At 43.2% G+C, this 14568-nt stretch overlaps 1 protein-coding gene across 1 annotated transcript in view; it reads right to left on the minus strand.

Moving 5' to 3' along the window:
* The window catches only part of ST6GALNAC3 (ST6 N-acetylgalactosaminide alpha-2,6-sialyltransferase 3), a 655315-nt gene extending 643780 nt beyond the window's left edge, over positions 1–11535 (minus strand). The window contains exon 1 of the mRNA XM_060139726.1: positions 11404–11535. Within this exon, the coding sequence (XP_059995709.1) occupies positions 11404–11421 (18 nt within the window). The 5' untranslated portion in view covers positions 11422–11535. The remainder of the gene's footprint in view (positions 1–11403) is intronic.
* Positions 11536–14568: the final 3033 nt, after the last annotated feature.

Raw genomic sequence — 14568 nt, forward strand, 5'->3', positions numbered from 1 at the left:
CCCAAACTAGGCTATGAATCAACAAAAAAAAATAGCTATCATCTTTCACCAGGCTTCATTTTCCCCATTCCTAATCCTTAAATAATGACTTTTAAAATATGAGACTAAATCAATAATTAAGATAGTGAACTCTAGCACTAACGCATTAACTTCCATGACCAAAGCCAGTACAATCTGACTACAGAAGCTGTTTCCTGCACCCCCAGGGCTCCTTGTTAGCCAGCAGAGAAATAGGGGGCACAGAGTGAGAAAGGATTTGACATACAATCAGCGGGAAACAAATTCCTGGTTCATAAATCATCATGAACTGATTTTGAAATTGATGTGAAAGAAACAGAGTTTCTAGACACAGAAGAGGGATGCCACCAGTGATGGGTTCATTTCAAACCCAGCCCCTTGCTGTCAGGCACAGAGGCACATGCATTTCAACAGTCAGGGTGGCCTGAGTCCCATAGCATCAGAAAGCTCGGGGTTTAATGAGAACAATGGAGGCAGAAATCAAACGATTACAATGCTTAAAAAGGTAATTAGAATGCAGTTGACTTAAATTTCTCGTTAGTTTTGGTTGGGGAATACATGGGTTTGAAGCCTTCCATAACTCAGCAGCTATTTATTGAGCAGGACGTAGTACGGTAGGGCTACTTGAAGTGTGGCTGGTCCACAGATGGGCGTCAACAGCATCACCTGGGGGCTTGTTAGAAAGGCAAATTCTTGGACCCCAGCCCAGACCTATGAAATCATAAACTCTGGAGGTGGGGCTTAGCAATCTCTGGGGTAACAAGCCCTTCAGGGGGTCCTGGTGCAGTCCAAGTTGAGCAGCATCGTGGTCAGCTTATCTGTGAGAAGCCACAGACCTAGGGATCAAGCTTTGGAGTTGGATTCCAGTCCCACTATGTGACTTTGGGGAGTTACTTATCCCCTCTAGGCTTCAGTCTCCTCTTCCACATGGAGTGCTTGGCTCCACACCCACTAAATATCCCTGACATTCATGACATGGGGCCCCAGGTGTGAGTACCCTCACCGCCCCTGACCCTGGCTCTTACAGTCTACAGTAAGACCTTAACAGTTCAGCATAGGGGTTAACACACTTTATCTGTAAGGAGGAAGACAGTAAATATTTAAGGCTTGGCAGGCCATACAGTCTACATGTCAACTTCTCAACTCTGCACACAAAGACACTAAGAAATGAATAAACATGGATATATTCCAATAAAACTTTATTTAGGGATATCGATATTGGAATTTCATACATTTTCACGTCATTAAATCTTCTTCTTTTGATTTTTTCCAACCATTTTAGAATGCAAAACCCATTCTTAACTAGCACAATATATATATATATATATATATATATCACAGGCCGGATTTGGTCCAAGGGCTGTTAGTTTGCGGACCTTGGTCTAGTGTTCTTGCATATTGTTAAGCAATATGAACCAGTTTCCTCATCTGACAAATGAAAGTAATAATACCCATCCTGCAATCTTGTTGTGCGAAAATAAATATCTGTAAAATATCTGGCAGGCTACCTGCCAGAGAGAAGGCACCCGGCAAAGGGTACCTGCTGTCATTATTACAATGAAATGTTCATCACATGAAAAAGTGCTAACACTGATTCAGGAAGACTAGGTGGAACCGGGCAGGAGTACAATGCAGAAGGACAGGCAAGCAAGACAGCTGCAGGTTTACAAACCGATTTGCTCTAAGCACCATTGGACATACATCTATTAGCATATTGCTGACTTTATAGATACAAATAAACAGTCAAAAAGTAAGCAAGCTGGGGCTTCCCTGGTGGCGCAGTGGTTAAGAGTCCGCCTGCCGATGCAGGGGACACAGGTTCGTGCCCCGGTCTGGGATGATCCCACATGCCGCAGAGCGGCTGGGCCCGTGAGCCATGGCCGCTAAGCCTGCACGTCCAGAGCCTGTGCTCCGCAACGGGAGAGGCCACAACAGTGAGAGGCCCGCGTAGCGCAAAAAAAATAAATAAATAAATAAGCAAACTGTAGAAAGGAACTCCAATCACCTCTCTTGACTTGAAAGAAGGCATGTGGTTTATTCTGGATGACTAAATTGCTGCCATATGTGTACCTCCTTCCTGGAGCAAAGGAACTATTCAAATAAAAGTGTATAAAGTCTGTCTCTGATCTCAAAGCCTCCAGGAGTTCACATGACCACACTGAGACCAAAGCAGCACTCTCCTGGGAGAATTCACAGCTGCTCAACATCTGGGGGGCCAATCAGGCTCAGAATATGGAAAAGCTTAGGACTCCATTTCAGATGAAATCTCAAGCGCTCATCAAAGGCTCAAATGTGTATCCCTGGGTCTGGCACTCATTACTTGCTCTTCATTTGCTCCTTCTTTGGGTGCCAAGAGTCTGACGAACAGAGGTGTCCTCCCCTTCTGATCCCTACCCCGTAGGCAATCCTTTCCCCCAGGTCCCCTTACAGTGTTCTCATTGCCTCTAAGTTTAGCAGTCTCTTCTGGTGCTAAGGATGACCACCTGCATGAACACGATGTCCTATACAGTAGGCACTATCCACATTTGGCTGTTGAGCCCTTGAAACATGGCTGGTGTGACCGAGGAACCACATTTTTTATTTCATTTTATTTTCTTTAATTTACACTTAAAACCTGATACTCGATACAACTCTTGGAAAACTTTTAAGCATCTCTGGAGCAACTTAGACATGTGAATCTACTTTTTTCAACTGTACATTTTATAAAATCTAAATAGAGATCAAGTATTTGTGATGAAAATTTAGCATCCGAATTGAAATATGCTGTAATGGCAAAATATATACAGAATTTTGAAGACTCATGAAAAAAGAATATAAATAGCTCATTCGTAAGTTGATATTGATTACATATTGACACGAAAATGTTTTGGATATATTGTGTTAAATAAAATATATTATTGGGCTTCCCTGGTGGCGCAGTGGTTGGGAGTCCGCCTACCAATGCAGGAGACGTGGGTTTGTGACCCGGTCCGGGAGGATCCCGCATGCCGCGGAGCGGCTGGGCCCCTGAGCCATGGCCGCTGAGCCTGCGCGTCCGGAGCCTGTGCTCCGCGGTGGGGTGGGGCCCCAGCGGTGAGAGGCCTGCGTACCGCAAAAAAAATAACAACAACAAAAAATATATGTATATATATTATTAAGTAAATTCTGCCTACTTCTTTTTGCTTTTTTATTTATTTATTTACTTATTGCTTTCTTTTTAATGTGGCTCTTAGAAATGTAAAATTACCTAAGTGGCCGTCATTGTATTTCTCCTGGACTGCACTGTTACAGAGCATTAAATAAAAGTATTATTGTCATTACTCAAACTCATCACAAAGCTGGAATCAGAGTCTGTGTAGCTCTGACCTCTGCAAGCCACAGTCCTCTTCCTGCCCACACCGTAGAGAACAGCCCTTCTTTCCTGGTTACCATTTTCCCTGATTGGTAAGGCAAGCCCTTCACAGAGAGAGACCTTCACATCTCTTTCTTTAGTCAGGCACAGGGTTGGAGCCAAGAATAACAAACAACAATACCAGGAATCGTAGCCCTGCTCTCCACAGGTGGGTATTCCACTTGTCCCAAGGAGGAGAATTGTCCCAGGACAGTCGCTTGCTCATTCCAATCCTTAAAATCTAAGATGAGCTCCACATGCACATTTTAATCGCACATTATGACTCATTCCCATGCAGGACACACACGTTTTACTTCCAATTCCCTTGTGGTCATGGTCTTCTCAGAGCAAGATGCAAATAGAGTTTTCATAACTGACCAAAGTTTTTATTTTGTGTCTGGTAAATGCACAGCTAATAAATTCCCTAGGAAACACAATAGCCTTTGAAATTAGAGAGAAATCCCTTCCAGAAAAGGCTTTTACATGCGAGAGTTTTCAAACCTCAATAAATACTAAGATATGATTGAATGAATGTGGGCGCACATTTCTATTTATATTTACTATGTATATGTAGAGAAACACACATTTTTTTACACAAACACTTGAATGACTTAAGTACTGGACCTCTCTTTGAGTCTCCACCCCTCCACATCACACAGGAAATGAGAGACAGGCCTGGAGATATGGGGTGTGGGCAAAAGGCTCTCTGAAAATGTTACCTACCCCAAGGCTGCTGTTTATTGAAGTCCCTGGATGCCCTAGGCCAAGATCTTTGATTTACTGACTTTAAATCAAGTTAAAATCAGAAGCAGGGCCTACTCTTAAATTTGAGTTGAGGAAGAAAGAAAACAACAGTGAAAGCACAGATAATCTCTTCACCGCATTTGAGCCATTTTCTTTACCTTCCTGCTGACACACCTTGACAAAGCTGCTAACAAGGAAAAGGAATTAACCAATTTGGAGTTTAGCTCCTCTCCCTTTCCAGGCTCTGGTGGAAGTGCTAATTGGCAGTAAAACGCATAAAAGGTGTACATCAGAGTGGCCAGGGACCAACAGGATCTGGATAATCCATAAATTGAACAATGACCCTTTTAATAACCAGGATCTAACTGCAGCTTTCTGTAATGGGATCCTGGTAACACTTGTAAATCTACTCTGTTCAATTAGAAAAATGCCTTTCTCCACTTTTCCCGGAATCCAGGAAATAGAGAACTCATCCAATTCCCAACCCTCAGGCATAAGCGTGTGTAAAATTCTCAGAAACAGCTGAATATGTTCCTCCTGGGGAGGAGATATCATAACTTTCCCCAGTCATCTGCTGGAAAGCTTAATGGGTTCCCTCTGCTTGCCTCAAATCTAAACTTTTTTTCTCCCACCAGCCCCAAGAAAGGTTTCCTTGATTCAAGCTGTTATCTAATTATTAATGATACCAATAATAGTTTTGCCACATGTGTACAGTGCATTCTGCTTTACAAGGTGCATTCACGAACTTTATCTCTTTTGGATTCCAACACTGCCCCAGGGGGGATGCTGGCTGGGAAGCCTGAAGCTTATATGATCTGTGGGTCTCTTTAAGAAAATGAATATAAATTATAAATACAAACATGCCAGAACCTCTTCCCAGAGCCTTGAAGGGGCCCTGAAGCTTAGCCTAAGGGTAAATCTAACTCTATCACTCCTCTCCTTCACTCCCACCTTCAAAGGGACATGGGGGTTTCTCAGGAAAGAAGGCTGTGGTCACGTGACTTGCCCAGGATCAAAAGGCTGTTAGTGTTAGAGGCAGACTTAGAACCTTCTTATTTCCCCAGTCTCTGTGGCCCCTCTATATCCTCTAGTTCCTCTGTCACAAAGGAAATTCTGAGGAAGGAACAAATAAAAATAACACAGCTAAAAGAGAGCTCTATCAGGAGATTGTTAGGAAGCTGTCTAGACTCAAAAGATGGTGAAATAAACTCAAAGCCCCTATAAACATTCACTGAATTGGCACTGAAGGTAAAATACACACTACAACACTACCCAGAGCCTGAGTCAACCCCACCTTCACCACTTACTAACCACGACCTGGGGCAAGTTAGTTTGCTTCTCGGAACCTCAGTATCTTCATTTGTAATAAAAGTTTACATGAGATGATACATGTAAAGCACTCAGCCCAGGACCCAGCCTGAACACACTAGGTGTTCAATAAAGAACAACTGTTATTGCTGCTGTTCTTCTCAATTCATCCAAAAAGCAAAGCTTTTTACACAAGCAACTCATTCCCCAAAGTGTGCTAACAGAATTTGCAAAAGCATCTGCTCAGTGACAATAAGCCTAAAAATCAGGCAGGGCAGCTACTGAGACTTCAGCATTCTTTGGGCAGCAGAAAGAAATGTCATAGCAGATTTATTAAACAAAGTGCCTTGTCTATTCTACTTGCTGGGGTTATCGTAGAGTTTCAGGTTTGCAATCTGTGTACCTGTGAAGTTTCTGTGGCTTTCCAGTCTCAGTGAAGCCATATTATTTTCCAATCCTTTGAAACCTCATAGTTTGAGAACCACAAATTGTGGTGTGGATGCTGAGGTCTGTTGTTTGTTTTTTGCTTTTGCTTTTTTTGTTTCTATTAACCCAGGGAACTGAAATGATCATGACAAAAGATAAGTCACTCTTATACTTTTCTTCTTTCTTCTTTCCAGTCCAGGTCTCTCTTCTCCCTCCTCTAGATTTCAAATTGGCTCCAGATTTTATGAGAAGCCCTAACAGATCTAAAAGAAACAAACTGAGAAGGAACTTAAGGAGAAAACTAATTGATAAACTCTAATCTGCTTGCTTATGCTAGAGTGAAAACTCCACGCATGTTTAAGAAGAATTAGGCTGCTCCTAGAGGAGACCAGGTTAGGCTGTTGTCTGTAAGTAGCATCTCAAAAAAAATTAAATCATTTATACATTCAACATTTAGGAAACACTTTACTGTGAGTCAGACTAGTTGCTATGGATATCAAGTTGAATAAGACAAGGCCTTTTCTGCCCCCAAGATTCAATTAGGTAACTACCAACACCACCACTACTCGTATACTCACTAGGTATACCTTTCTTCTCATTGAGTCTGTAATCTTACTTAGGGCAAGAACAGTATTCATTTACATATGCTTAGTAAACACTAGCTGATCGACCTACTAAAGGCCCCTGTGCTATATGAGTTCATAGTAAAACAAAAGAGTTGAGCTTATTTACAGTACAGGGTAATACTTGCTGCTACAGGGACAAGAACCAAACCATGGAGCCACAGAGGAAGCCTGAGGCAGGGGAAGACTTGACCACAGATGTATTGCTGAAATAGGAGTTGAAAGATAAATTGAACTCTCAGTGGAGGAAAAGTGATAGCAGAGGGAATTTCCTGCAGAGAAAACAGCATGTACAACTACAACTAATAGCTAATAATTATCAAGGACTTATTATGTGTCAGGTTCTGTTCTGTAGAAATTAGCTCATTTATTCCTCATAACCTTAAGAAGTAGGCACTGTTTTTGCTCCCATTTCACAGACGAGGAAACTGAGGCTTAGAGATTTCACTGCTGGAACAGGTTGGTCTGACATCAAAGACCAGGCTTTCAATCCCTGTGCTATACTACAAAGGCACAGAGCCACGAAAGGAGGTTCTATATCTGCAGACTTGGAATTCATTTAGGTAAGTGTCTAGATCATGAGGAAGGGAGTAGTAGGTGGTGAGGCCAGATATGTGGGCAGGGGCCAGATTCTGAAGGAACCTGAATGCCAAGCTAAACAGCTGGGTTTACCCTGCAGGGCCTGGGGAGCCAAGACAAGCATTTAAGCCTACAAATGGCTTGATCAGCACTGCACTTCTGCACAATAATCTGAGAGTGATGTGGAAGATGGGCGAGATTATGAGGCGCCTGAAGGAAAGGAAGCTATTTCAAAAGACAGACCAAATACTAGGCTCTAGACAAGGCAGAGGTGATAGGGATAGAGAATAATGGGCATATTTGAGAGATTTCCTGAGACAGAATTGATGCAGTATGGTGAAGGATTAGATCTGGGGCAGTGGGGGAAAAGTAAATAAGAAGACACCAAGTCCATAACTTGATATCAATATTCATCAAATTTCCCATCAATCAAGACCAATGTAGGGACTTCCCTGGTGGTCCAGTGGTTAAGACTCCGTGCTTCCATTGCAGGGGCACGGGTTTGACCCCTGGTCCAGCAACTAAGGTCCAGCCAAAAAAGCAAAAAAAAAGGATCAATGTCATACGAGGACAGGTGACTGGTAGAGAAGATAACAGTAGCTTAGTCATGCACCTACTGTGTTATTGTCTAACTACTTCAAGTTCCTAAGTATCATTAACCTGGCAAAACCATAATCTTCTCCAAGGCCGAAATAAGTGTCTGTGTCCACATGTTCACTCAGTTTCCATTTCAGTACTGAATCCAAAAAAAAACCTTAATACAATTCACTAAATATGTGTTAAATGTCAAAGGTATACGTGACACTGTTCTCAAAAAAGTACCTGCTGACCAAAGGTAGAAATCATAAAAGAAAATACAAACAGCTTTTATTATATAAAATACTAAAGTATCTGTAATTTATAAGAGATGAAAAACAAATGACTTCTATAAATTTAAGTTTTATTTCACTAATAACCAAATAAATACAAATTAAATATCTTTCTTGTCTACCAAATTTTGAAGACTTTTAAAACACCCCATGGAAAGAGACTGTCCCTTGACTTCATTATTCACAATGGCACAGCTCCCCAGGAGAGCTGCCTAACCAGGAGCATGGCAAGAAATGAACCTACTAAGACTTGAGGTTGTTTTTTCTGCAGTAAACTAGCCTATTCTAACTAATGTGCAGATATTCCCATTTAACCCCTAGAATAACCCATTGAGGAATGCATGATCATCTCCATTTTAGAAACTGAGGCAGTGAAATCAAGAAACTTGCTTATGGTTACACAATTAGTAAGTGGTGGAGCCATAATTAAAATCCACATATTTCTGGCTTCGAAGCCCATGCAACGTGGAGTAAGTATGTATTCCACAATTAAATGATTATTGAGGTAATCATTATTCTGTTTTGAGAACCAGGTCTACACATGGGCAGAATGGGCCCTTACCACGCACAATACCTTGAGGGGATATTCTGTATGCCCCAAAAGACCACCATTTGCTGCCATGGTATAGGCTCCTCTTCTTAGCTAGTCAAAGGTTCCTATTGAGGGTCACTATTGTTTAGGCAATAATGATACTTTAATCAACCTCTTTGTATCTCGGGATAATAAGATCTACCTCAAAAATCTGCTGAGAAGAGTAGATTTTGCCCACAGCATAAAGTTGACCCTGACTCAAAAGTTATCCTTCTAAAACACAAGCTTCATCACAGTAAATCATATTCAGTCTTCAAAACACAGCTCCAAATCATAAGTAGGAACACTATCCTAATTATCCAATTAGAGGGTTCATTGCTTTCTCCCTCCATGCTTCTGTTATGCCTTCCACAGACCTATTATTCTTCACATTGTAACACATTCATTTACTTTTCTATCCCCCTTACTATACTGTAAGCCAGTGGAGAATGGGGTCAATGGCTTATGCATCTTGTGATACCAACACCAATACGGCAGAAAATATTTCATTAAAAACAACAACAACAGTATATAATTTTACCCTCACAAAACCCTATCAGGCATTCTACAGCTTGGGCAAATTGAGGTTGCAAGTTGCAGTGACTGTCTAAAATCATATGCAGGAGAAAAAGCTTGCACTGAACCCAGGTCTCTGGACTCTCCACTCCCCCATGCATGGCCTTTCAAAGACAAGGGGAAAAGGCCCACCAGAGGCCATCAAGACCATTGCACAAAGGTACTTTGTTTCTCAAAGGTGGTAAGGACTCTGAACGGTATTAGGGCATCTTAGAAAGTCATCATCTGGGAAAGTACAGGGAACAGAGTTAAAATATAAAGAAGGTTGGCAGATCTGGGTCTAAGTCCAGGCTCACTCTGTCCTTAACCCTGTTCCCTTGGGCAAATCTCTTAAGCTCGGGAGCCTCAGCTTCCCCATCTGTAAAATGCGGTTTTAAACAATGATACTCACCTTACAGGGTTTGATGTGAGACCAAGAGTTATATTATATGAAACGGGCTGAGGATATAGTAAAGATTAATTAAATTGTAGTTATTATTATATGTGAGGAAAAAATAGCACCTATTGAATGCCTGTGCCACAAAGTATTTTTCATATCTTATATTATTTCATCCACAGCAACCCTGTGGAGTATTACAACCCTGAGGTGCTATTACTTTAATTTTATATTGAGGAAACTGAGACTCAGAGACATTTAAGTAGCTTATCCAAGGTCACGCAGGTAGCACTTGGCAAAGCCTGCATTCAGACCAAGGTCTCTCTGAGTCCAAAGCCTTTGCTCTTTGCAGTTTACCTGTCTGCACCCCAGATTAGTTTCAGCGGAGAAAAAAATAAAGGAGGAATCAGATATGCCCCAAATGTCTGAGGTCAGTGTGAGGGGCTGGAAAGGGAAGGAATGGTTGGATCAGATTCATTTGCAGCTTGGGATGTGTATTAAACATGTTTGGAACATGTGCAAGATGAGGCAGGGGAGAAATCAAAAGGGAAGAAGACAGCCAACAATAAATGTCACGCTCCTCAACTTCTCTTTCAGTTAATAACACAATAAATAGTAGAGATGACTCATCTTCATATTTCAGTCCTTGGGCTAGGAGACTCCAAGGTAAAAATCCCATATTGTAATACCAAGGTATTTCCTCTTGATCTTGCTACCATTATGTCCCAGAAAATGTTCTGAAACCAAACAAAGGAAGTTCAGAAAAATCACAGGAAATACCTCATCTCCTTTACTCTAAGAAATGGAAACAAACTCTACTAGGTTAGTCTCTTACTTGCATCATTAACACCAAGGCATGTTGGAAGAGGATTCAGGTAACTAATACAGCAGTAGATGGCTTCAAATCATCCTACAGACAAGTAAATGCTCTTTCACAATAGCACAACCAAACAACTTGATTTCTGGTGTTTTCCTCTGTCACACACAGCTCTCCCAAACTCGGAACAAATAGGCCTTTCGTTCCCAGTCAAGGCCCAGGAAACTTTCATGCTGTGAATGTTTTTGGTTCATGTAGTCAGGTTAGGCACGAGTAGAAACAGTAGTCAGAAAAACAAACAAACAAACAAACTCCCTATGGAATAAAAAGTTCTCAAGTGAGGCACTCGTACCAAGTTCTCCCACCTGATGCCACAAGAACCCAGAAAGATGCTCAGTCCAGGCTAAGAACACACTTGGAGAAAGAAAACTCAACAAAGAAGGGGTGGCTGAACAGACTCTGATAGGGAGTGAAATAATTGTGTCTGTTTATGAGCACAAGGGAGGTTTGTCTGTTTAAATTTATAAGCAAAAGGAAGGCTTGAAATTCTCACCTAATAAATACACCCTCTTGTGAACTTTTCCGAAGTAGAGCTAACAGCATACAGAGTTAGCAGATCTCACAGAAAACTCATTCCTAAGGGACTACCTGTAAACTCTGAAGTTGTTATCTTCATACGATCAAATGTTCGGTAGAACTCCCTCTGCACTCTCACCCCCATTCAAAGCCCTGTACCCCTCAGCACCAATAACCCATGTCCAGCCTTTCCTTTTCTCTGCGTGGCCCCAGAAAGGCCTCAGGCAACAGAGCCGCGGGACTCGCGGGCGCACCCCTCCCCTCCCTGCCATCCCCATTATTCGGCACACAGCCCTGCTCTCCCCTGGAGCCAACAGTCTGCAGCTCCTTCAATGCAGGCGCGAGAAGAGGAATGGTCGGAAGAGAAGCCGTGCCAGCTGCATGTTTCAGAATCTCCCTCCCTATGCATTTGCCAAACGAACAAAAAGAAAAGCAACGCCAGGAAAAGACAACTGAGATGAGGATGCCGTGGGACCGCGGCTGGCTCCACGCCTCTTAGCAGCAAGAGGCTGCCCAACCACGCGTCCAAGCCATAGATGCGAGTCGTTACCTTCAGGATGCAGGCCATGGCGCTCCGCCGGCCCTCCTGCCACCGAGCAGCGGGGCGCCTGGGTCAGGGGCAGTCCAGGCGACAGGCTCGAGGTTGGTACCGCTGCAGGACCTCTCCAGCCCACATTCCCGCAGATCCAAATAAGGGGACCGCGGTGAGAGCTGCGCGGGCACAGGCCCCGCCCCCCGAGTCGTGGGCCCGCCCCCGGCCCCGTCCACTGGCTGGCGAGCCGCGGGACCCCGCCCCCCAGGTCACGTGCCATCCCGGGCGCCGGCGGCTGCCCCTCGGTGCTTGCTACTTTTTCTTTTCTCTTTTTTTTTCTGTAAACGTTCTGTAGTTCATTGTATATAAAGTCGCTCAACAGCAGGCAGGAATCTGGGTCCCGCTGGGGAGAGAAAGTGGCCTTTTCTTCTCCTCGATTCGTCTCCCCTAACAGATCAGCGAACTCCTAGCAGACACTTAACACTTTTTAATTCAGTGGGTTTGGAATCACCCCTCCACAGGCTTTGGGTACATCAAAGGATTCTTCAAAAGTAGCAAACAAAATTCTCCCTGAGCTGTTTAAGGAAAGAGCCTTCGCTCTGCTTAAAGACTCTGTGATGGCCTTATCTAAAAATAATTTGCCATTAAAAGGGAGCACAGCGGGCTTCCCTGGTGGCGCAGTGGTTGAGAGTCCGCTTGCCGATGCGGGGGACGTGGGTTCGTGCCCCGGTCCGGGAAGATCCCACACGCCGCGGAGCGGCTGGGCCCGTGAGCCATGGCCGCTGAGCCTGCGCGTCCGGAGCCTGTGCTCCGGCAACGGGAGAGGCCACAACAGTGAGAGGCCCAAGTACTTGAAAATTAAAAAAAAAAAAAAAAAGGGGGAGCACAAATACAAATACCTATCCCCGAAAGATGCCGTGAGCCATACACCGTGTATGATATATTTTGTTTGTAAGTACACACACACGTATATGTATGTGTGTGTATATATAATGCATTGCTCTCTCCTGCTTTAAGCTTCTGTGTTTGTGAAAAAATGTGTGTATACATAAATATACTGTAAATAGCATATATGTGTATGTGAAAATATAGTATATTCTCATATATACATTAATTGTATAATTAATATATAAATTGTGTGCGTGTGTGTGTGTGTGCACGGGCGGTCACGCACATGCACAGGACTTAGCTCTTTCCTGCAACAAGTTTAGAATTTGATGAATTTTGTTGTAACTTCAGTAACAAGGTTAGATCTACACATTCCTATTAGGACTGGAAACCCAGAAAGGCCATTTTTCACCATCCAACCTGAACTCTCTGATGCTAAAACACAGGGTGATGTAGGAGGTCAACCTAAGAAGCAGGTGGCCTGTGAGAAGACATGTTGTGGGTCCTCTCCACCTCTCCTCAACAAACCCTCTTTCCTTGTTGAATGAAAATCAACAAGGAAAGCCCAATTCCCCAGCAAGAGCTGACTAAGAGAAGCAGAATTATTTCTATAACGAAAGTAACATCACACACATAGCAGAAAAAGGGAGAGACCGTCCGTCCTGTATACATACACAGATCTCCACCACTTGGTCTGTCAGAGAAATCTAAAAACCAGGCCCAAAATATTTACCCAAGAGGTTTCACTTGCTGGAAGCCCAGTCTAGTTTGCCTCCGTGGAGTCAGGAAAAGCACTGCGGGCTGCCGGTGGTGGCTGTGGCGTCATGAGATTGGCTCACAAACCGCAAAGCAGAAACCTCGGCTTTCAAGAGATCTGGTGTTTTCTTGATGAGAATACGCAGAATCCTGGGAGAGCAGGAGGAACCTCGGGAAAGGGTGGAGGCTGGGCTGTGGAGGAACTGCCTGCTCCCAAGGGAAGCTCCTCTTCTCAGTCTCGCTGAGGGACCACACTCTGCTCTCCCACTCCTTCCTCCAGCCCCGCCATCTGCTTCAGAGATCTACTGTATTTTCAGGAAGAACTCCTTGATCATGACTGCATATTTCAAACCACTACTTTAGCTCAGTCTCTAGTGGGTCAGGAAAACCCAGTATTTCATCCATTTATGAATTCAATAAACCTTTATTGAGCTGCTACTGGAAGAATAAATCTTTTTTGAGCTACCACTAACTGGAGGAGGAAACCTTTATGGAAGTACTACAGGACCTATCGGAGATGAGAGCATGATTTCCATGGTCTCTGACATCAGTTGAGGTTCAGCCGAGTGGGAAAGATGAGAGATACGTGATAAAATAACGTGGTAAGGTCCTTAACCAAAGTGGAAGCAAAGCTCTAAGGAAAGAAGGACTGAGCCTGACAGCGTGGCAGGTGGGAAGGGCAAGGGTGAGCAGAGCTCTCTTTGTCCACACAGAAAGTCTGCATGTCTGGGAGACAACATGGCAGAATCCAGCGAGCAACCCCGCTGAGCATTTCCTTGCTGGGTGACCTTGATCAATCTTCTTAACCTCTCTTGAATCCTTAGTTCATTTAATAATATATAATTCCTTGTGAGAATTAAATAAGATAATGCTTGTAAATCCACTTACCTCACTCTCTGGCACTATGAACATTCTCAAAATGGTAGCTCTTTTTCCTAACGGGGGGGGGGGGGATGTTCACTAAAGGTAGCTTGTAGGAGAGTATGAATAGGATGATTGCCATTCTTCTCGGGTGTCTCAGAAAATTAAACACTGAGGAGGCAAACATTTAGCATCTTGTGACTTGGGCATACCACAGGGAGGGTTTCACTAGCTCCCTCAGTCTTGAGTATGGATCTCTCAATTAAACTCCCACCCACCCATGTCCACACTTCCCAAAATGTTATTCTTTTATTAGCATCCATAAATTATAACTAAATATAGACAGGAATAGTCATATTTTATAACAACCTAAAAACAAAGTCAATCAATTCTAGAATAAATCTGGACCAGAAGTTTCACAGAACAATATTAACAATCACTTTGATCTGGACAGCAGTTGGAAGGGGAAGAGCAGTTAGATGGTAATAAAAGCATATTCTGAACCTATTAGGGGATGAAGGTGCAGCTAGATGTGCAGGTGGGTGGGGGCTGGGAGGAGGGTATGGACAAGATTTTGTTTGTTTGTTTTAAAACTGGCCAAACTACAGGAATAGCTTAGTCTAGCCCAGAGACATAGTATAATTTTCCAAGTCTCAAGTTATGTGACTTACAGCCAAA

Source organism: Lagenorhynchus albirostris, chromosome 2 (assembly GCF_949774975.1).
Source record: "Lagenorhynchus albirostris chromosome 2, mLagAlb1.1, whole genome shotgun sequence".
Taxonomy (NCBI): Eukaryota; Metazoa; Chordata; class Mammalia; order Artiodactyla; family Delphinidae; genus Lagenorhynchus; species Lagenorhynchus albirostris.